The 24,838-nt window shown below is 44.4% G+C and overlaps 1 protein-coding gene and 1 non-coding gene across 4 annotated transcripts in view; both read right to left on the reverse strand.

Annotated features, from left to right (window-relative positions):
- Positions 1 to 4,044: 4,044 nt before the first annotated feature.
- The window catches only part of COP1 (COP1 E3 ubiquitin ligase), a 116,336-nt gene continuing 95,542 nt past the window's right edge, over positions 4,045 to 24,838 (reverse strand). For all 3 annotated transcript variants that reach the window (XM_037034874.1, XM_037034873.1, XM_037034872.1), the window contains 2 exons: positions 6,704 to 6,748; positions 4,045 to 4,386 (listed from right to left, as the gene is read on the reverse strand). In XM_037034874.1, coding sequence (XP_036890769.1) covers positions 4,369 to 4,386; positions 6,704 to 6,748 — 63 coding nt within the window. In that variant the 3' untranslated portion in view covers positions 4,045 to 4,368. The remainder of the gene's footprint in view (positions 4,387 to 6,703; positions 6,749 to 24,838) is intronic.
- On the reverse strand, positions 12,686 to 12,823 carry LOC118979300 (small Cajal body-specific RNA 3). The gene has a single exon (XR_005064889.1).

A 24,838-nucleotide genomic window follows, 5' to 3' on the forward strand; every position in this document is an offset into this window, starting at 1 on the left:
AGTGAAGAGCATTTGTTGTACATATTTATGCATTCATTCACTAATTCTGGTATGTGCCCTGACTGGGGAGGGAACTCGCAATGTTGACACATCGGGACGACGCCCTCTAACCAGTCAGGCTACCAGGCCAGGGCCACCTCTTCTCTTTTCAAGTCATAGCTGAACAGACAGTTGTGATCTATTCTGTGTGTTTCTCCAGCTTCGACTCGCACTTTTGGCTTGCATTTTATTTAGTGTATCCTGAAGCTGCCCCTTGTACTTTGTGTTAATTTTTGATAAAAGTTTTTAGATTTATAGAGAAACTGCAAAGAACTGAAGAGTTCCCATACATCCTACACCCAATGTCCTCTATTATCAACATCTTACATTAGTATGGTACATTTGTTACAATTATTGAATGAATACCAATACGTTAGTATCAACTGAAGTCCATCCTTTATTCCAGTTTCCTTAGCTTTTCCATAACGTCCTTTTCTGGTTCAGGGTCCCCTCCAGGATATCACATCACATTCAGTCCTGGCGCTTTAGGCCCCTCCTGGCTCTGAGAGTTTCTCGCGGTCCTTGTTTTGATGACCTTGACAGAGTTAAGGACTGGTCAGCTAGTTCGTGGGATGTCCGTCAGTAGGGATTAGACTGGGGTTACAAATTTTGGGAAGATCCCAGAGCTCAAGTGCCATTTATATTACATCGTATCTGAAGTACATACCCATGATACACGACTCAGAACTTTCCTCGCTGACCAGGCTACGGCAACGCGCCGTCTCTCCACTGTTGTTTCTCTCCTTTCCTTCTTCCATACTGTACTCTTTGGAAGGAAGTCAGTGCACACGGCCCATACTTACAAGTGGGGAATTATGTTCCATGAAAAATTTCTCTCCTTTTCATTTATTTATTTAACCAATCACTTACACCATTAATTTTGTTGCTGCAATTGTTCCAGCTTGGGCAGGTGAGGGCTGCTCATGTCTTTCTTCTTTGCTTCCCCTGGTCTGGAATGTCCCCTTGCTTCTCAGGATTTGGCTGAGAAGTTACCTTCTCAAGGGGAAACACACACACACACACACACACACACACACACACACACAAATCCCGAAAACCTACTCCCAGACCTTTACCTCCTATTACTCTAGGTTATAGGTTTTTTCCTACGTATGTCTAAGATTTACACCTGTTACAGTATTTATATGCTGCATGTGCACCCATCTCTCCAACTGGTCAGTCAGGTTCCTGAGGACGGGGTACCTTATTTATTTTACATGCCTAGTACATATGTGGCACGTGGGGTGTTGATAGCATGAAGCAGCAGCTCAGCTAATATCTCTACGATGATCATCTCGGTTTCCTCTTTAGTCCAGAACCCAGGAGTGCCTGCCTAACACACCGATCAGAAGCACCACGGCAGCCGGTAACCCAGTGCTCCGGGAGGAACTGTCAGGCGCCACTACTGTGTTCATCAGTCACGTGACAAACATGCTCAGGATCCAAATTAATGTTTCCTCATGTCTCAGGTGCAAGCAAGCCTATTTCCTGACTGTTAATCCCAGGTACCTTTGCATAATTACATTAAGGGCAACTGCAAATTACCTGAACGTTTAGAACCACAGGCTCGGCAAGCCTCCGACACTGCTCACCTTAGAGAAGTGGCGTCCCCAAGAGAGCACACGGACGTTTTGGTCACGAAGTTCCCACCTGACTCACTTCGCTTGGGGGTTTCACAACCACCGAAGAAATAAATTTGCCCAGTTGTGCTGTTTTAACAACTTATGATGAGGAAGTGACTTTAGATCAATCGAGACTCTGTCCACACACAGGAATTAAGAACGTGGTGAACCATTCCGCCGCAACAGTCGCCAGGCTGGATCAAGCCACCACCCCAGCCCAACTCACCGCTAACTCTTGACTGCTCGCCTCCCGAATTGCGCTCCTGTTTCCACCTCCCCGTCCACGACGAACGGGGCCGTGGCTGGTAACTAACTCAACCCTTCCTCCGAAAAAGCAGTTAGAACTGCTTTTCTAACGAGATTCCAATTCTCACCCATGCCCGGGAAGGCTCCCCAGGGCCAGTGGGAATGCCAACCACACTCACCTTTCTGAAGCTGTGCCTCAGTCCCGTAATCTTTCTGATGTCCAGTAACTCCATCTTCTTACAAGAACTTCACACAGTTCTTCCGCGTCTAACATTCCTTAGGCACGCAATGTGTGCACGCAACGTGTGCCTAAGGACAAAGGCAACTCTGTCTGGGGCACCCCAACCAATCCACTGAAATAGAGACTAGATTGAAACACGAAGACCCAAATGCTCTTTGAGGTAAAAAGGTTTTTTGGTGTTAAAATGTACATTAAGATTTATTATGTTATTTTTCTAAGAAATAGTAATATTTGATGTTGACACTCTACAAAGACTGCCACAAATTAAAAAATCATTTCTATTTACAAGCTTTTAAAACAAAAGTTTAAATAAAGCACTGCCTTCTTAAAATAATAATTTGTAAAAAATTTGAGTCCGTTTGATAACTAGATACCTTAACGAAGCCTTCCAAACATGAAAATTAACATGACCCCACAATTTTAAAAAATATTTTTTTAAAAATCACACCATAATAATCTACTTCTATTTGAACGCATTCCAAGAGGCATCAGCTCTGCTTCCTATTTTGATGATTCTCTGGGCACACCCGTCTCAGTGACGTTCCTTCAGGGAAGTATCCACATTTGAAGTGGCTCCTGTACCTCTGCAAAAGGTCATTCACTGATCTTGGCAACAGGTCACCTAACGCCGTTCTGGCCAACGACGGGAAGAGCTTTTGAATGACAGTCATCTTTCCTCTCAGAATTGAGTCCGAAATTTTATTAGGTTCTTAACTCCCAGAAGTAAGATGAAATTGTGAAGCTGAAAACCCAAAAATTTCACCTAAGTTTGGGGCAAACCCAGTGGTTGGTTGAAACTGGCGTGAAGTGATATGAGACCGTTTTCAGCCTTTATCAACTCCATGTAAGGGGAGTGTTCACACATTTGGCTGTGGAACAGGGATGTGTCGGCGGGCAGTGTGTGCTGGGGCAGGTGGATGACTCTCAGAGTCTGCTGGGGGGGCGGGGCTGGATGACGTATGCTGTTCATTCGGTCATCCACACCAAGCTTCTCCCAGTGTCTGTTTTCACAAAGTATGTGGCATTAATGCGGTTTGGATCTTTTTCAAAAAAGCGTTCAGACTTTTAAAGTAGCTCAAGCAGAATGCTTCCTCTTACTTTTGTTTGACCTGCTACTCTCCTAACTTCTTTCTGCTCACCAATGGGAAACCATTTAGAAAATAAACTAGACAACCTAAGAGACTGTATGGCTTAGAAATTTCTTTTCTTTTCTGTCAGGCACTGGCAAACTATAGGCTGGGGGCCAGCTCCACTCCCCCCCCCCCCCTGTCTCACTGCTACGTCCCCTTGCTTATGTAGGTGTGTCTGTGGCCACCTCCCTGCTACAAAGCCGAGTTGCAGAGCTGAGACTCGGACCACATGACCTGCAAAGCCTGAAATATTGACCATTTGGTCCTTCACGGAACCTGCTCTCAGCCCACGCTCAGCCTGGGATGGCACTAATGGCCACGACTGTGTGACAGCTATGATGTTACAAAGCAGGCTTGCTGGCCTGCATTTAGGGCTTCTGGTGTGCATGTGTGACACTTCAAAGGCACAGAAAGAGACACCTGTCACAGACTGACATTCTATTTCTCTTTGAACGTGGCCTCAATGAGTCAAACTTTAGATCCTTGGTCAGAGCCAGAGGACGGAGGAGCACAGTACTTGCTGATGATATGAATGTGGGCAGAGAATGAAGAACGGAATTCACAGAATAAAGTTATAAACCTTCCCACCGACTGTAAACATTAACTTTCACTGAAAGGAATTCCTATGCTCTTATATTCACATTGACATGCACGATTCCAAAGAGGTCGGGAAATACGGACTTTAAAAAATTGATTCACCAGCACATTATTCTACAGTCCAAGTGAGCTTCCGTGTCTTGCCACAATCGACAAAAAACGTTCCCAGTTCAACTGTGGCTCAATAAACTTTTATTATTTTCTGTTATTTATTTTTATTCAAAAGAATTTGTTTCCCTATCACAAAAACTAGATAACCACACCACCAGCAGCAGCCAAGTCCATAGAGTGTCACTGATGGTGGAGAGGTCACTGGGTGTCCCAACGTCCCAATGGTCATACAGGAGGAGAAGTAAAGGAAAAAAATGCTCAAAACAAATCCAAAGCCCATGATGGCGCTGGGGAGAGACGAGACGTAGCGGTCCGACTTCTCTCGCCGTCAGCTACAGCCACGCCCAGCAGAACCACGCACAAATGAACTTGAGTGAACCCTTCATACCAACTCCAGCACCTGATTGGGGGGGAAAGGGGATCAGTTTAATAAAAACAATTTTAAAATACAGAAAGGGTTTCATACATCTTTACTGTATTGTGAATGGGAACTACACTAGGAAAACTTTTCCTAACTGCTAAAATGCCGAAGAATTGAAAGAAATTAGACATTCATCCTTTCTTACTTTTAAGATTAATCTGTTTTTATTTTCAGTTCAACAGTGGGATGAACATTTGAGATTAGTTATCTCCACAGTTAACTAGAAAGCCTTGAGGATAAACCACATCAAAACACGTGACTACATACGGCGCCCGATTCACAGCATAAATACAACCTTTTTGGAATAGATACAGGGTGGGGAAAGTAGATGTACAATTGTATCCACTTTTGAATTAAATACTTCATAAATAATAAGCAAGAATAGGCTGTTTCACATACTCTCGTATTTTTGTTTATGATTATCGTATTGAAAAGCGGGTACAACTGTAAACCTACTCTGCCCCTCCCTGTATACGCAGGCGCCTTCCCACATTCGGACGATAATCTGAAGCACTGCTATTCAAGACGGTAGTCTATTTACTCCCCCCACCGATGAACTGACAGAGATCGAGGTGTCCAGGGGCTAAAACCTCGCCTTTGCCTAATGCTTCCTAATTTTCTAGTTAACCATCTGGTGTCAAGATACTTTGGTAGTTACTAAAGTAGCGCTTTGTCATGCGGGAAAGGTGTAATATTGCTACAATGAAAACTGGGGAGCAGCGAGGCTCGGTTATGGAGAGCAGAGCAAGTGGCTGAGGAGGAACACTGGACGTGAGGCAATGACCAGCCTGCCCAACAGAACAGTGTGAGTCGGGGCCGCAGTCCCAGGCGGCCCCGAAGGAGAGGGGCCGCTTCTCCCTCCTGTCAGCGCTGCGCCCTGACCCGCGCCTGCGCCCCATGGCGGTTTTCGTTTTCGCCACTAGCAAGCGGGTGTAGGAGGCCAGTGCTGTTGAACACCTTAGAGTTGTCACTAAGATCCTCCAAGTGCGCACTTCCAGTTTCCGTAGATACTTTAGCAGTCCCCACTGCCTCAAAGGCCAAACTTACAGAATACTAAAGTGCAGCTTTTTCAATAAACGGCACGCATGAGCATAAGATAAAGGGAGACTGAGAAACTGCAGAGAGCCACTTAAAACAGAGATCCAAGGCCCTCTACCAACTTGCTTGAGGCTTCCAGAACATAACACTGATCGGTTCAAAGCCGGCTTTTCATTTAAGCTGTCCATGGCTCTCTAATGAGGCTTTCCAGATAGAGAAGCTGGCTGTACAAGGAGGAAACCAAGAACATTAGTCTGACCAGCTAACACTGCAGGTCTGCTTCGAGTCTGCGCCATTCATCTGCAGGACAGGGTGTTAGGCCTCGCTCCCTTGTTTGCTAGGTCATTCCCCACTCAGAACGAGTGAAAAAAAGCCATGGCAAAACTAACGTAAATACTAAGTGGAAGGGGAAATAGATACATATTTAAAACAAATAAACAACATCCTGTTCTGGCTATATTAGCAGAGAATATGTCGAAAGAACTGGTATCCAGGGTAAGCGCTGATCAAACCCCTGTACTAAAACCCTCCTCTGAATCACATTTTGTTTAAAAAAGCTCACTGCTTAGCTTTAGCTCAGGATTTGTGTGCCCAATGTATGGGGCCCAGGTGCTAAATATGTCCTGGTATAATTAGATACAATTTTTGCTTCCATGTCCTAACTAGAAAGACAAGTAGGTGGGAAACTATGGCTGAACTGACACTATGTGCCCAAAGACATTGAAATCTCCGATTATACTAATGGCAAGATTACACAATTAAACAATTTTCCACTCAACACTAGAACACCTTTTCTTCCCTTGGCAACTGATGAATAACCTAGTTGCTGGGGGGCAAAACCTGAAGAAGAATAAGCGTTAGACATCTGTACATCTGGTGAGTGTCCAAGCATCTCCAGCTACATCCTGGCCCCTGTCCCCTGAACGCCCTGAGGGGTCGTTGCCCTGGCATGAAGAGGCTGACCCTCGCTCGGCCCGCGGCGAACGCCGAACAGTCCTCACCCGTTTGTCACGCTGACCACCTCCGCATCCATTCAGCACTCGCCCCGCCTCTAACAAGGGCTGTCGCCGGCTCCACAGCTGCAAGCTCCTGACTCTTTTCCCCGTCAATCAAACCATCCCCAAACTCACAGAGAGCCACGATTCGGAAACACTTTTAAGGCTCGGGACCAATCTGTACTCCCATGTCACAGCCGCAGTCTGTTACAGTCTAAAGACAGACTGCCTTCAACGTGGAGATGAGTAGGATAGCAGCTTACCTTGATCGTACCCTGACTGTTAGCAGCAATCAGCACATTGGACTCCTGGAAGAGAACAAGAACCTTTAAGGCACGGGGAGGACTTTCTGGAGGTCAGTCCAAGAGGGTAGCTGCCTACCTTCCTTCACCCTGAGAACCAACGGGATCTGAAGTGGCGAACCAACTTTAACATATTTTAAACACAAATTTTAACCACAAACCCCTTATTTTGAGGAGTTTTAATAACAATAATAAAGTTGAAGGTAGAATAGCAAGTTTTCAAATGTAAACAAAAATAAAAGGAATAGATTACTCCTGGAAGGAAAGCCACGAGAAACAGAGACCAAAGTGAAATACCAGGAAAAAGAACTTGAGGAAAAAGTGCACAGTCCTTTCCACAGAAAACTCCCCCAAGTCACCTTCTCCCATAAAACACCAGTAACTGGTGTAAATGCATCTCTGACGCCGTCTCCATGGACCGACACCTGGCACTGGGGAAATGAACGAATGCGAACACTCACGTGGGAAGGCTTGGGAAGGCTCTCTCTTTTTAATTATTCTATCACTGAGTATGTGCATTGTAATGATTGTGATTACTTAAAATAGAATGCATGCAGCAACATATTTTTATATTCTAATCTTTTGGGGAAAAAACATTGGCAACCAGGAAGAGTGGGAAGCAGTCGACTAGTCCAGGTTTACCAGAGGGAATCGCATGAAGCGGGAAGAGCTGAGACCGGTCTCCTGCTGGAAACTAAGTCTAACGGATCGCTCTGGAGCTTGGAGGTATGTAAAAGTCTTTTTACTTTTCAGAGCAGGCAGCTAAAAGGAGGTAAACAGATGCAAAACTGCCCTAGAGGCCACACGGCTGATGGGAAGACTGAGTCCAAATAGCACCCACGAGAAGCAGGGAAAGCGGTCAAACCTCCGTGAAAGGCACGATCTACCCCAACGTCCTACCGGCTTCATGACCAAGTGAGAAGAAGAGAGAAAACTCCCGATCTGTACACTGGCAGAGTTGCCTCAGCTAACCGGAGTTGAACTTCAGTCTCTGCCGCAAGGAAGCTGTGCTCTACCAACTTCATACATCTCTATTTTTTAACTTTCCTGTTGATTCCTGGTAAAGTTACTTTTGGAAAATGCTCATGTTTTTGCTGCTGGTGTGAGAGGAAACAATTTTTTGCACAGTTGCTCAGATTTTTGGTGTCCCACTGGTGGTGGGAACATCCATGGGTCTTCGCTGTACCAAGGAGGAACAAAGTCATGTGCTTTGGGGTGGTGGGGTCTGGGACACGCCACCTCAACCCAGGGCCCCCCGCACACTGCAGACCTTTAACTGAAGCCGTCTGCGAAGACCACAGAGCAGGAAGGTTGCTCTGAACTCGCAGCCCCCAAACAGGTCCTAAAACCCGCAGGGGAGAGGTGCCCACCCTGTATGCAGGGGAAAGGAACACCCTGACCTCCAAATCTACAAAGGGACGCCAAGTAGACTCCAAACAGACAGGCCGTACCAGCGACCTCATGCTCTGACCTACCGCACTCCCGCCCGACCGCCCACTCTCCCTCGCACCAGCACCAAACACCCGGGCCCGTGTGGGGGTCTCACTTCCTTCTGCAGGCTCCCATGTCCCATAAAACTCAAGTAAGTCTGTACGCTCTTCTCCTGCTGATGTGTCCAGGGACCAAGAGGGTTAAGGAAAACCTTTTCCCTGCTCTACAGCCATATTTTCCTTGCTGGGGTTTTTCCTTAAATCAGCGTATGTGTCCTTGAACACAGTGACACGGGTAATGCAGTATTCACTTTAGAATTAGTTTCCACATCCACTTTGGACCTAGACGTGACCCTTCTGTCAACACTGTCCAGAAATGAAGCCACAAACAGCACCGACCGAGCTAGCTTCTGTTTGAGGAGACTCCAGGCTCCGAGAAGCCACGGCCACCAGCATTAGACACGGCGGTCACTCTGAACTGCTCCCTCTGCCATGGGGACACACGACAAAAGGATGCTGAAAACTTTATCCGTGGAGCCCACAGCTCTATCTCTTTCTGCCTTTCCATTCTTGTTGCATTTTAATACAAAGGGGGAAGGCAGCCAAACCTGGTAGAGATGAGGGCGCACCCTGTGGTAGGGAGAACGAGGCCGCTTCGGCCAGTCACTGAGAGTATCACATGATTCAAACTTCTAGTTCTCGGTGGAAGGAAGGCTGGGAAAAGTGCGGGATGTGATCACACCGTATGAGATAAGGCTCACTTAAACAATAGTCGCCACGCTAGAGGAGCGTGAAGCCTGTACAATCACCGCACTGTACCCTAGAAGACACCTGGTAACTGTCCAACGAGAAACCATTTTTTGTAAACTCGGGACTATTACACCATTATCAGGCGCCGCCACATCAGACGCTGCCAGAGGGTTAACACTGAGCATCTTTTCCTGTGGAGACAGAGAACTATCTCACGTATGAATATGCCAACGCAGGAAGTGACTTCCCAGCTGGAATGGACTTTTCGGACGAACATATAGGTGACAGTGTCCTAAGAATTCTCAGAAACACTCCAAATTTCATTAACAATCAATGAAAGAAAAGTAATAGTCTCACATCTCAGTAGACACCCTCCCTGCCAAGACCATGAACTTATAAAAAAATAAAAGGATTTAGGATTAAACTGTCTTTCAGATAGCCAGGTATTAACTTAAGATAAATTCATTTTTGCAACAGAAAAAATAAAGCCAAGTATTACAAATGGTGATGGAAGGAGACTTGACTTGGGTGGTGAACTCACAGTACAATGTACAGAAGATGTACTGTAGGATTGTATACCTGAAAACTATATAATTTTATTAACCAATGTCAACCCCAATAAATTCAATTTAAAAAAAACGTTGCTTAGAAGTTGCCCATAAAGCCCCCCAAGAAATCCCAAAATAGTTTATGCTTCAGCATAGAGGTATAAAAGTGGCAAGTACAAGGTTATTACTATAGGTTCTGAGTGCTTTTGCTTACATTTTGAATGGCTAGTAATTCCTAGCTACAGCTATAGTCTGCCAGAGACCGAATGTAAATAAGTTCTGGCTCAATGAGTTTGTTTTTACTTGCTAAGTGAAATAAAAATGCTAGCCAGTAATTCTCATTTTCTCCCTTTCTTGGAAACTGACAGCTTAACCTGGAGGTTAAGCTAACACTACACCTAATATCTTCTTTTCAATGTAAAGAGATTAAGAAAAGATAATGGTAAAAATTAGATGCAAGTCTTAGAAAAATAGGAGAGTTGTACACAGAAACCAACTGGCATCCGCTTGTCTTCTCCTTGCTGGCTTGCCTAGAAAAGTGCCATTGTAGCCAATATATGAAAATCCTGAGCAAGCTGAGCAGTAACAATTATTCACCTAGTTTGCAATTACAGGATTTGTCCCTAGAGACAGACATAATCGGTTTTAAATGTGAATTAATTTCACTACAGATTTAACCATGTAAAAACCCACCCAATTTCCATTCCCAGCCACAGCAGAGTAAGGGGAAGAGACCTGCTCCCTTACCAACTAGAAAATCAAGGAGATTTTACGAGAACCCTGGACAAGCAGGACTGTGATCCCCACGAGAAGGGAAACAAATGAGCCGAGTCCTGTAACCGCCCAGGCTTTCTGCTTGGAGGCACTCTCTGGACCACACAGCAGAGCAGCGCAGCCCAGCAGAGCTCAGAGGCGCCCAAGCGGACCAGGGGAAGGCGGGTGTCTGCAGGGCGTCTGCAAGGCAGCTGGAAGTTTCTGGCAAAGTACCACCAACTGTCCTATTCCCTCCCTGCATCCAACTCACATTTTCTCTGTTAAGTCCTAATCTTTTTATTAGGCACCCCAAGGAACGTGTGTTCACAGTCAGTGAGTACATACTGTAAGCTGCTCTTAGGGGTGAGTATTAAAAACACTTAAGAACACAGGCACCAGTCACTAGTACAGCTGTACCTCTGTGTATCCGACTGCCCGGGAACCAAGCACATCCTTTGCCATAAAAGCAGCCCCAGGTCTACCCAGTCTTTCACAGCAAAGACAGAGTATACACCCATCTTAACGGGATTTCAAGTTTATACACTGAGGACCAAAGCCTGAGCTTTCATAAAACTCAAAGAGCAAAGAAAGACAGGCAACTGATGTCACTGGTGCAGCGAGCACAACGCCCGCCTGCCCTTGCATTCAGGTAAGCCCACCCTGAATTAAGAACGTCAGCTCTGATATGTTATAATGTGAGGATCACTGGACTCCTATCTTCACACGCCTGGTGTGAGTAGAAGCCTGCTGACACCTACTAGACGATTTACTGGATTTTGTGCAGAAGAAAACGGTAAGGGGCATGTGTGACACTGTAGGAAAGGGTGAGGACACACATGCAGTTACATGGAAACACCTGGCAGCAAGTAGATTCAAAACGACGGGGCGGTGCGGAGGACTTGGAGCAGCGGGAAGAACACGGGGCGGAGGACTGCACTCCTGGCCCTGGCTGAGACGTCCTAGAGAGTGGTGAGGAGCCGAGCCCGCCTCTCAAGTACAACGGACTCCTGCAAGGAGACAGCTTCAGTGGTAAGCATTCTGCTCCCTCGTGTTCGTGATTTTTAGTTGGAGGTCATTTTACTGAAGGGTCTAGAATCTAGACTTAAATTTGTCACGCAAAGAAACAGCAAAAATAATGCAAGTAGAAAATGGTAAAATGGTTCATTAAAATGAAGACNATTTACTGGATTTTGTGCAGAAGAAAACGGTAAGGGGCATGTGTGACATTGTAGGAAAGGGTGAGGACACACATGCAGTTACATGGAAACACCTGGCAGCAAGTAGATTCAAAACGACAGGGCGGTGCGGAGGACTTGGAGCAGCGGGAAGAACACGGGGCGGAGGACTGCACTCCTGGCCCTGGCCGAGACGTCCTAGAGAGTGGTGAGGAGCCGAGCCCGCCTCTCAAGTACAACGGACTCCTGCGCGGAGACAGCTTCAGTGGTAAGCATTCTGCTCCCTCGTGTTCGTGATTTTTAGTTGGAGGTCATTTTACTGAAGGGTCTAGAATCTAGACTTAAATTTGTCACGCAAAGAAACAGCAAAAATAATGCAAGTAGAAAATGGTAAAATGGTTCATTAAAATGAAGACTAGAATAGACAGAAGGACTTCTAAAGAGCCGAGAAAAATAAGGCTAGTTATTCAACAACTGTCTGATGCAATAACCGCTTAGAGTAAAAAATATGGGGATTTCAGAGCCGCGAACAGGATCCTCGCACAATCAGTTATAAATAAACCACAGCTGCAGCCTGCGTATTAGCACACCCTGGGGCTGCATGTCACACCTCAGAGTCAGAAATGCCACCCCCCCAGAGCAGAACACATTCCCTGAAAAACTGAGACTTCAAATTCATTACTAAGAAGTTAATACTTAATAGCCAGCTTTTCCCCTGGAAATAGTCATTTCTGAAATTTGGATACAGTAAAAGATCACATAAATTGTATTTTGGAAAAAACACTTTAGTAATGACAAATCATTTTTTAATGAGAAAAACTTCATGGAAGTCACCTCTGATAACTCCTTCACATCTAAAACATTGATTGACTTTTATTTAGTTCAGCGAATGTGGTCCCTCAGAAAACTATTTCAATATTCATTCCGCTTCCTATCTGTACTTCCTGAAACACATAATACCTATTTTTAAAAACCATACAATTCCTCACAAACCAGTTAAGATGGTTGTAGAAGAAACCTCACTTGGTTGTCTATTAACAACCCGGCACACTGGGTGGGGGGAGAAAGAGGAGGATACAGGAGGGAAAAATGGTGACGGAAGGAGACTTACCTTTGAGCGAACACACAATACAATGTACAGATGACATATTATAGAACTGTACACCTGAAACCTATGTCACCCCCACAAATTCAATGAAAAATTAAAAAAAAACCCAGCACTTAATCAGCAGAGGTATCAAGCAAAATGGCAACAAGGAGAGCAGTGCCTGGGGCGCAGGGCTAAAGGCTGTGTGGAGGGGAACGATCAGGCTCGGCCAGCTGTGCTGAGCCAGACAGAGTCCTCCGTGTACCCGTAGGACCACAGCGGCGTGCGCACAAAGGGCGCTTCCATTTGTCCGCATGGAGGTTCGTGCGGGTTCCACATCTGGTGTGTGTCATTACCAAGGAGGCTTGTGTACAAACACACTTCGGTGCATTCCAACAAGTTGCGGAAAAGAAACGGGACTGGGAACCGCTGAAAGACACACGACATGCAAACTCAAAGTGACGGTCCCTGAGGGAGCAAAGGTTGTAAAGAACAGGTGCAAGGGAAGGAGGACTGAGACATGCAACGGGATCATGCACATTCCCTGCCCTCCTTCATCCTCAGTGCTTTCCAGCTTCACTCCCTTCACTGCAGAGCACTCGGCACTACCTCCACAAACCTACCATCACCTCCACATGCCAGTGCCCGAGACCTTCGGGTGCTCTCCTGAATGAGGCTGGAGAGCCCTGGGCTTGCAACAGCACATCTAGCTGATAGGGGCAGCGGGAGCTCCGTACCGAGGGACTCTGAGCATGGAACTGTGCCTGTCGACCGGCGTTACCTGGGAAACCCCTCTGGAGTACCCAGGCAGGGCTCTTTCTGGAGTTCTGCACTATTTTAGTAATGCAGCAGAAACAGCAATGGATTTAAGACAGGGAGACCTGGGCCTGCATTTTGGTTCCCTCATAGTATTTCTTAACCCTCTTAGAGACTCAATTTCTTCTATAATAAAACAGATAATCTTAGGTACTTCACAGAATTTTTAAATGAAAACTCAAAGAAATCACAGTCAAGTATCTAACCAAAGAAAAACAGGCACATTATAGGCACCCCCCCAAATACATGGCAATCATTCTGATTAAAACACCCCAATTTCTTCGCACTGAAAGGGCAGTTGTCCCAAGCATTCCGACTACGGCACCATTCCAGGCACCATACTTACGGTCTTACAAAACGGGGAAACCACAAGGTGGGCTCTCCGGGGTAAGCAGACCGAAATGTTCCGTAACTTTCTTCTTTTTTTTTATTGTAACTTTCTTTCCTAGAAAACTCAGTAGCTGCCATTGTTAATATTTTCTGCTGTCAAGGCAGAAGCAAGGAATACAACTGAGACCACGCTGACGAAGCGCAACAACCAGAAGAGAATACACCTGGACGGCAGCCGGCAGATACATTCTGTGGGTGTCAGTAGCTGTGAGAAGCCGGAAATGAAGGCGATGGGGTGGGTAGGGAAGGGACAGAAAAGTCAGGACTGGGTTGAAAGAAAGGATGAAAGAATTTAGGCAAGTGGGAGGGAGCAAACAAGGCAATACAGACACGTGGGGAAAACACAGACACAAGTTCGGAGGTAAGAACAGAAACTGAATGGGCTAACAAAGAAACTTTCTTAATAGATGTTTTGTGTTAGAAAATAAAAAAGTAAGGTTAGACAAATAGCGTTATTTCAGATTCTTAAAAATCTTGAACACTGCTAGTAGTTTAGATTTAACGCCCACGATCAAACATGTAAGGCAAGAGAAAAAATTAGAGAGTGACATTTAAAATCATGTCTCTCATTAGTGTATACCTCTATGCTTACCTGAAAGGCTGACTTCTAATTAACTACTTAAATTTGGAATCTAGGTTACCTTTGAATCAGTTCTTCTGTTTTCTCCCCCTATTATTGAAATTGGACTTTTTAAGAGATATTTAATTGTGAGGATAAAATACAATTTTTAAAGTAGATAAAGGCACTTGAAGTAAAATAGATATAATAATCAAGTTCAGGAAATATATGTATCAAATTATACCCTAATTTTTAATGATGGCCAAATACACAAGTTGGAGTTAAATGCAAACACTGAGTTTGAAAGAGAGCTTTCTGAATGACCTAGGGTCAATTAAAGGCAGTAAGTAACGTCTGGTCTGTCGGAGCTCCTCTGGTAATGACTTCAGACACTTAGCAGCCGGGTGCAAAGGCGAGGTGAGGGGCTATACAGGTGTTGGAGGTAATCCACGAAGGGAGGGGGGAAACAGGAATGAGGAGACGAAAAGCACAAACAAATGAAAAAGGAGATAAACACAGGAGGTATTTCCAACGAAGTATTACTGTTACTTGATGAGTAATTAGAAGATTAAAAAACAAGAGATTCAACAATAATGATGTACAAGTTTCAGGCTCCAAAGACTTGGAAGAATGATAAAGCCAAAGGGAAACAAGGAAGTTAATCTGTCAGAAGCGGAAAGGAAAAATCAAAGAAACAGCACTTCATAAAACATTTCTTTTGGTCGTACAGAATAAATCCCCCAAGAGTGCACTGCCTGATTTAAATTGACCTCATTTCTTTCTGTGACCAGTTAGGGTCTTTGAACATTAAGTAAAATTTAATTTAATTCAAAGAAGACTTACAAAGCAAACGCAAACATAAAAAGGCTCAAAGCCCGATTACGTTGTAGCACCTTTTATAGATGCAGCCCACGGGCAGTGTTTCACGATCGGAAGTTCTGACACTTCTGAGCTGTCACTGAGCACGCGTCAGTGACAGACGCCCAGAGAGGGCATGGAAGCCCCTCGCCACCCCACCCGCACCGATACCTTTCCCCTGTGCACCGTTTCCAGGTGGCTGTTCCTGAGTCACAGCCTTTATAAAAAATTGGTAAACATTTGGCCAAATGTGGTTGATTACACATCCAGACATTTGCCTCCTGAGAGACAGATCTCTGACTCTGGCTTAAGACCCTGATTCAGTGCAGGCACAATAAGAACGTTCTAGCCTTTATTTTTGCCAACGAGGAGATCAAAGAGAAGCCCAGTCTATTACTCCCGATGCGTCCTTTAGAGCTGGTCTTCACAACCTCTTCCAGAGTCACCAGCGCCCAAAGGGACCTTGCCAAGCCATCTTATGTGGCTCCAGGTCGGGTCTGAGATCACACATGTCGCTCCTGTGAAACAAGCTGGTCACTGTTGGAACGCTGTCCCTTCTCAAATGGAAATGCTACCAATCGCTACAAGACTGGGCGTGACAGGGACGGGATCTCTACTTCTTTCTCCCACGCCATTCTGAGCTATTTAAATAAGAGAACTGGGTATCCCTCAATGAAACAATGGCGACAACCATGAAGGCTCCTGGGTCTTGCCCTCAGAAACTTTGACTTACGAATAAGTCTGGGGTTTAGAAATCTGCTTTTTAAATAAATATTGCAGGTAATTAATAATTTTGGAGTACACATTAATAGACCATTCTTTGAAAAACACTAGTATAGATGCTGAAAACTATCTATAAATGTGGAACTCAGAGAAAGGAGAAATACAAATTTTTCTGTTTCTGGTCAGGGGGCTGGTGAAGAGGAAGGAGGAAAGATTTGCTTGATTATTATTTTTAAAATAACAATTTATGAGTGCTTTTTTACCAGATCCCACACAAGGACAAGAGAATACCAAGATTAACGGGACAGGAGCTTTAACCCAGAGAAGCTATTAAGTTTAGTGAGAAGGATTACACAAGTGAGAGTCAATCTGTAACACTTACACAAACCTACACACATTTATTTGGCTAAAAAGGATAGCATATTTAGTACTTGAATTTGAATTACACGAATGGCTCACAGAAACGTAGTAGAAAGTTAGCTCCACAAACGAAAACCTATGAGAATTTAAAATAAAGGAGTGGGCCCTGGCTGGTGTAGCTCAGTGGCTTGAGCACCAGCCTGTGAACCAAAGGGTCGCTGGTTCAATTCCCGGTGGAGGCACGTGCCTGGGTTGCAGGCCAGGTCCCTAGTAGGGGACACATGAGAGGCAACCACACACTGATGTTTCTTTCCCACTCTTTCTCCTTCCCTCCCCTCTCTCTAAAAAATAAAGAAAGAAAAGAAAAAAAAAGTGGAGTGGGAAGCTGCGAGCCGGGTCGCTATCCACCCTGGTCGCTATCCACCCTGGTGTAGTTCACACATCCCACCGAACGAACGCCCTGTTCTCCCACCCTCTCAGCCCCGTGTGCCACGCTCACCACGACAAAGCCAAATACACAGAGTCAGCACAACTGCACAGCAGGCAGTTCTGAACTTCTCGCCCACACCATCCCGTGAAATTGTGCCCTGAAAGGTCCACATAAAGTTGGTGTAAAGAGGGGGCTGGCACAATGACAAACTAATTCAGAACATGCTGGCGTTCACTGCATGTGGAAGCACAAGTTCTAGAACATGACACACTTATAACACTATTTCCTGTTTATGAGTGACGGGGAGAAGAAACGAGAACTGTTCTCAGAGAACTTTGGAAGACTTGGGGAAAACTATAGTGGGCGTCCTTGTGGCGCAGGCCACTCCTGCCCCGGGCAGTATTCAGCAGGTCTGACAAACAGCCCACGAGAAACAGGGCGTGAATCATCCCTACAACGGAAGAAGGTAAGGCTAGACCAATCCAACGGTAATCACCCCCCACTCACTGAACATTACTACTTCTGTGGCTACAAAACCCAACTCAAAGGGCTTCCGGTCCTACGGCATTACAATATGCATCAAACAGAAGCAATATCAGACAGGGTATCTGGGCACAGCAGCGTCGGGGCAACGGTAACAACACAGAACAAAATCCACGGTGGGGGCTTGAGGCTCCAGGAGCAGTTTGGCACTGCTGAGAGTGACATGAGCCTGTGAAGGGGTGGGTGACCAGGCTGGAGGGGTGGGTGGCCTAATGGAAGAGGATGTGAGATGTCACACAAGGAAGCCTGGCCTTTATTCTGTAACCAATGATTGTATTTTCCCCCACATATACTTGAGTATATGAAACAAATACAAGTAGTATTTATTTATATCTTTTAAAGAAAGAAAATGATATTCAATATTCACTCTCCTACTACTACTAATATGGAAATTTGTAGACACTAACAAAAGCTAAACACCTAGAAACCAAAGTTAGATCCCTTCCCTTATCAAACTACTTTGGACATTTTTAAGCATGGTGGGATAATAATGAAATTTTAGGTTAACAGCACAATTCAGAATACATTCTCAAATTAACATATTCCTTTTTTCTCTTTTTATTTATTCTTTTAAAAAAACATTTTATTTATTTATCTTTATAGGGGAGGGGAAGGAGAGAGAGAGAGAAACATCAATGTATGGTTGCCTCTCATGTATCCCCTACTGGGAACTGGCCTGCAACCCAGGGTTGTGCCCTAACTGGGAATCAAACCTCAATCCCTCGGTTCACAGGACCGCACTCAATCCACTGAGCTACACCAGCCAGGGCCCTTTTTTCTCTTAAATAAGTCAAAAGAAAACACCCAACAAATAAAATCCTGGTAGCTTAAAGATCTGTGTCAGTCCTAGGCTTCAGAACCAGTAACCTGCAGAAGGACATAATTTATGAGAAAAAAATTGCAAGACCCACTTTAATAGAGGTCAAATTCCATGACAGTACCTATAAAAACAACAATAATGAAGTACTAGAAATGTCAACTAACAGACCCATCAGATCACATTTCGTTGTTTTCATGACAATATTCACCACAAAATATCGAATGTGACGAGCGCTTCCACGGAGGCTGTCCGTACAGGACTAGACTCCGGTGAAGGGACAGTCACGCTTCATGTAATTTACTTACTTGACAAAGACATGCTTCCGGGTTTGGTGCCAGTCTTCCCCCACCTGTCCGCCCCCTCCCCCTCCTCCTCTTCCCCCCCCCCTCTGGCGTGGACGCTAAGGGAAGGGGGACACTCGGGAGGAAACGGGAGCCGCCGTCTTCCAGAAGTCAGGGTCCACGCTCGGCATCGTCTTTCCTCCACGCCCAAGACAGACAAGCGTGCGCCCCCACGGGCCCTCTTCCAGTCCGGAAAGTTTTCTAAAGTGTTACAAACCATCCGGCTGCAGGAGAGAAGAGAGGAGAGGAAAGAGAAAAGGAAGAAGGGAACCAGAAATGAAGAAAGGAGAGGAAAGAGAAAAAGATGCCCCTACGTTGTCTTCGCAGTGTTCACGGGGGAAGGCAGGATGAGAAACAGCTAGTCAGTGTGGGAGGGGCTGGACAGTAAAGGTAGCTTTTGAAAAGAAAATTAAAGGAAAGGAGACCACGTCCTATTTTCTGGTTTGTGTTTCTTCCTGAGGGAGCAAAAGACGAGCAAAACCCAACAGATGGTGGGTACTCCTAATTACAATTATTCCCTCTTCCGCAAATGCTCAAGAGCCATTGATGCCTCTTGGCTACAACGTGTAACAAATCTCTTCCCAGTGACAATGTGAATCACCTGTTCCCAAACTTGACTGTTCATATAATTTTCCAAGAAGATCCGAAGAACTTTTCAAAATATAAATCTTTACCCTCCCCAATTCCTGCCCCACATAGGGGTTTATGCAGGCATCTAAGAGTACAAGTGTTTTTTTGTTGTTATTTTTAAAGACCCCCAAGGGGATCCTGACGATCACCCGGGTTTGAAAGTCACTGCTACAACATTTTTTATTAGAGATGTCTTCTGCCCGTTAATGGGAATGGGCTGGCTTTTCCCATGTGCTTTAAACTCCCAGGTACCTGGTGCCCTCTGATGGTTTGTACACAGCATCTGCTAAGCCGGAGAGGGTGCCTGGCTTTCAGATAAAAACATGTAAAAAGTGGAAAAACAGATGTTAACTCTCTTTGAGAGAAGATTTATTGTCACACAGCACCAATGCAACGGAGAAAGGGGAGAAGGAAGAGACTGTAAATCCAACACAAACATTAAGCCAATAATACATACCAATCCCCTATTGCTGCACACACGTTACCATTTCATTGCTTCTGAAAATGGGCAAAGCCTGGAGGTTATTCCCCCAGGGGCAAATGGCAACTACAAAAAACTCCACAGCAGCAATGAATGTCCGTGTCAGGAAACATGTCTTAAGTGACTCTATCAGAAGTGTCTCCACCTCTACTCCAGCATTTCTTTGGTTTCAAAAATACTACTTAGTGAATTATGCAACAAACAAGATAAAGGCCAAGCCTGAAGGACTGTATCGTTCATTACAACAACTATGTATTAGCTACAATTAGAAACAATTTGCTTACTGCTAGAAGCAATTAAAAAAGGAATGATGTTAAAAGCAAACACACATAGACAGCTCTTACTCTATGCTCAGGACTACGCTGAGCCCTCCGCACTGGTCAACTGCACCTGTACACAAACCCGAGCAGGTGGATTACTGTTATCATCAGCTCTTCCCAGACGGGGCACTGGAGCCCAGCGCAGTACAGAACCCCAGCAGTGGCAGACGCAGTGAGTGGGTGATCTGGGCTGAACCCAGGTAGCCTGGCCCTGTGGTCTGTGCTCTTTCTTACTCAATACACTGTGATGCCTTTTTTCCCAAGGAGTTCACAGGTTGGCAAAAAATGTGTGACATGAACACACATAACAGCACAAGGCACTATTCACACAGCAAATATTTTAACAAGTAGAAATCCTGAGAGATAGATGTAGGTAAAGATTTGCTTAACAACACAGTTTTAGTTAAAAACAGTTTATAGTGTTTCATCCCATAAAATTTAGTCAGAAATAAGAACAGAGAGAAAGAACACATTTCATTTTATGAAAAAGATGTTTTTACCTAACCTGGCCACAACGCTGTACGGTGTGGGTGGCACCCGCTGACTCGAAAGGCAGACTGGGCTGGTCGTGGTTCCGGGGAGAAAGATTGGGGAAATCACTACCCTGACATCCCTCCTCCTAGAGTTGCAGAAATGTTTAATATGATTGCTGGTGTTCCGTGCCAACCAGAAAATATCCGCCCTTAATAACTAATACTCGCCCTGGCTGGTATGGCTCAGTGGATTGAGCACTGGCCTGCGAACCAAAAGGTCACCAGTTCAATTCCCTGGTGGGCACATGCCTGGGTTGAGGGTCAGATTGTGTGAGAGGTGACAGACTGATATATCTCTCGCACGTCAATGTTTCTCTCCCTTTCTTTCCCTCTTCCTTCCCCTCTCTTTGAAAATAAATAAAATCTTAAAAAAATAACTACAGTTTTCTTGAAGACGGAGTATACATTTCTTTTTATCACTTGTGAAGAGCTAAGGAGTCTTAAGGCCCTTCACAAGTACTGTCTTTCACCATTAGCTACCACTAGGAGCTAGTGAGCCCAGATGAGGCACCTACGCACAATGAGGTCCAGTGCGCCCACACGAGGCAGCTACGCACAATGAGGTCCAGTGGTGCGCCCAGATGAGGCAGCTACGCACAATGAGGTCCGGAGTGCCCAGATGAGGCACCCGCAGCCTCCGCGTGCTCCACCAGGGACTCAGGAGCTGCCTCCCAAAGAGCTGGTGTCCCTCTACACAGACACGATCACTTAAGAACCGAAATAATCATCTGCATTCTTAAATCAATGTATTGTATTTCATTCCAATGGTTTCAGCTAAGAGTCATGCCACAGAAGGGTCCACAGATACAGAACATACATGATTTCCTTTGCCTGACTCCAGTCTGACTGAAGCAGTGATGACAAAAAGACATCACAGAAATAAAGAACAGAGCACTATCCCAGATTTACCTTAGCTGTGTAGCACCATTTTCAAGGTCAATGTGGGATGGGGTGGAATAAATGTGAATTACTAATACCAAGTTGCCAAAACACTATGGTTATAAAATAGTATCTCAGTTGTATGGTATTTCCTCTTCAAGCAAGAATTTCTTTTAAAAGGGACAATTATCAACATGTACGTATACAATTTGTGAAAAATCAGAACTAATGTTTTAGAAAACTGCTTATGGAAACAGGTGATAAAAAATACTGTTTTTATTTTACTACAAGATATTTTCAAAGCGGCAAAGCACTGGCGTCACACTCCGCGTCTGACGGGCGTGGGGATGAGAGCTCTGGACTTGCGCGCGGGAAGCGCAAACAGAAGCAAACTTTTCTGGAAGGCAAACTATCCATTTTAACTAAAAGCCTTAAAGCTCTTCTTTAAATAGATAAACCTTTAAGGTTCACTTGAAAAGAATTAATGAGAAATCCAAAGATTAAGTGCAAAAATATCCAAGAAGCATCGTTAAGTTACAAAGTAGTAAAAAGTAAATGTGAATATTCCCAACAAAACAACAATATAGCAGTCATGGTAAATCCTTAGACTGGAATAATATGTAGACATTGAAAATGCTCTTTTCAAAACATATTTTGACCTGGGAAATGGTCATGATAAAGGCAAGAGGCAAAAAACTGATGGTAGTATAGAAAAGACTCAATTTTATTGACAACAAGTACCCATGAATAAAAAAATTGCATGAAGATCGACTACATTAAAATGTTAATATAGGTTATTTTCAAAAAGTGATAGTACACATTTTTTCTTTGGATTTTTTGTTTTTCTAAATACTCTAAAATATACATGTGTTCATTCTCATTGTTTCTTTGGGTAATGAGCTACTATAACAATCACTTAAAAAAAAGAACTAAGAAATAATGTCCTCCAAATGATGACATTCTTCTCTACCAAAGTGCTTACCAAAAAGATTCACTCTGACTCCACATTCTTCATACAAACTCCAGGCCCTTTCAATTTGAGGATTTAGGAAGGAAGGAGGGGAGGAAAGAAGAAAAGAAGGGGAGGGAGGAAGGTAAGAACAGAGGAGGAAATAAAACTCATGTTAGCCTGCATGCTTGCTGGGAATTATGAGTAAGCAGACGATCTCAGAAAGGAAGGGTGGAACCAGAACTGACACGGACTGCTGATTACCCGTGGACTTTATTAATCCAGGTAGTAGCTCTTTCCGATAAATACCAGACAGCAAGAGTTGACTGTTTCTGGACACGGAAGGCCAAATAAATGACAGGCACTTTTCAAGGAAGCAGTGTCAGAAAATGAGTTGGAATCTAGCCTACTAGCCCTCCAGGCTCTGTATTCAAAGACACAGAGCTGAATGCTGTAATGTGAAAGCAAAGCAAACAAAAGACTGTCGAGTTGTTCCCAAGTAATGTGCCGCAAAGCGTGACCCTACGTGGACACAACGCATCCAAGTGCTGCGAAGCTGTAGAGGTTACAACTTTGCCTCTTCAGACAAACGGACGGCACATTTCTTTTGCCACAGCAAGTGGAACACACGATCAAGTTCTCTTCGTTTAAAAAATAACCTTAATAAAGAAAGGTATTTCTTTCTTAAGAAAGAAAATTAAATTCCAATGCTTAAAGTGATATATGGCATTCCAAGTAGTTGTTTCTCACAAATTCCTATTTTTAAAAAATCATGAATGTTAACACTGAAATAGGCAATGCAAATAATAAAATTTAGTTGGGGGGGGGAATCTTAAGAATTTGGCAACAATATCCTTATGTCAATAACTCCAAACTACTAAGTTTCTCCAATTAAAATGTTTTCAAATAAATTAAAATAATACAACTAAAAATAAAATATAAAATAAAAACTTCTGCCTTCTTCTTTAATGTGGAAAAAAGAGGCCACATATTAGCGTGACAAGCTCAGGGGAGGCTTATGAGGAACCTTACTAACTCGAACACCTAAGGTGACCACAGAGCATGAGCTACAATGAAAACTTACTAACAAAAGCAGCTCGTGACAGGAAGTCATGTCCTGGGCCAGTATTTTTCACCAAGGGCCAATCTTTACGTAACTAAGCCTGTCCGTTGTCTTTTTTGCATCTGTGATAACACACCCCTGCAATGTCAAGGTAACGTCCCTTTTCCCCAAGCCCCTCAGGCACAGGCTGAGACCACGGTCCCCTCACTGTTACTGTTCTCAGGTTCATTGTTGACCCTTAACCATCCCTTGCCCACCCACCTGAAAGGAGTGCCTGTCTATCATCTTACCTTTTATCCAACCCCAGAGCCCCTCCCTGTGCTTCCTCCTGCCTCCCCAATCACTGGACTTCAGGTAACCGCCCCCCCCCCCAACGGCTCCTCCTTTGAGTCTAATGTATAAAGACGGTGCCAAACTGACCTCTCCAGAGCATCTCTCCATCCGTTGAGCTACGGCTTCCCAGCAACTGTCGTCAGCAATTGACTCAAATAAACTCACCAAAAACTCTCTACAGGTTTCTTAGGTTGATGTCAGTACAGACTAATCATGATCACTTCTAAATATTTCAAAATCTAAATGACAATAAACATTCTTGTAAAAAGTTATTTTCACTAGAGTCCAAATGAAACTTGTCTTAAGAAACTCTTGACAAACACGTACAAGAGGCTGTAAAATCTGAGCGGTAGACAGGCTCCAGCCACTGTCTTTACAAGACCACGCTAGGGAACAAGGACAGAAGAACCTGTCAGCAAACCCTACAGTGACCGAACAGAAGACCTTTTAGACACAGGGCCAATATTACGAAAAACAAGAGACAAAGGACCAAGTCCTGTCTCTTGGGTTAAAAGAAACAGTAGAATACATTTTGTCTTTAAAAAGGAGTAATGGAAAGTAAAAACAGTAAGCCTTAAAGCAAAAGTAGGAATGCCGCAGGGTAAGTGTGAAGGTCGGAAAAGCGCGCAGGTGCACGGCGCCGGGACACACGGGACAAGGCTGGGCGCGACACACGCCAGGATGACCCCGGCCAGCACCTTAAAGGGCCATGAGTGCAGCATTCTTTCCAGTCCATATACAGGATGGCAGAGTGAAGGGAGGAGAAACTATATATAACACTGGCTGGTTGTTCAAAACAGGCCTTGAGACTGCTGGTTCATTTTTAGTCAAAAGTGGGCAGAAAGAAATGTATGTATCTGGGTTATAGGAGAAAGGAGGGCCAGACAAAGATTTATCTGCAGAAAAAGATCCTAAACTTTTATAAGATGGAGATACTGTCTGAGAGAATGTGTCTGTCTGTATCTGTGCCCACCCCGTCACTCACTCTTGATTTTTCGCTGCATTCGTAGGACTAAATAAATCACTGCTATAAGGATAACATAAAGGCACACGCTATGTTTACGTTACTGTTAAAGTTTTATGTTTTCTGTTAATTCACACAGTAGATCAATATACCACTTACATTTGTACAAAAACTAAAAAAACAAAAAAAGCCTTTCAAAGTTCAGCAATTTTGTAAGTACAAAATTAGGTGGAACAGAAATCAAGTTAGATAGACAATGAAATATCTGGCCTTTCCAGAGACAGCTGTTGATTCAACAGCTTAATAAAAAGGCAATCAAGGTGCGATTACACATGGTTATGTTATTATTCCCCCCCAAAGT

This window comes from Sturnira hondurensis, unplaced genomic scaffold (genome assembly GCF_014824575.4).
Source record: "Sturnira hondurensis isolate 20B ecotype Veracruz unplaced genomic scaffold, ASM1482457v3 Scaffold0022215, whole genome shotgun sequence".
NCBI classification, from domain to species: Eukaryota; Metazoa; Chordata; class Mammalia; order Chiroptera; family Phyllostomidae; genus Sturnira; species Sturnira hondurensis.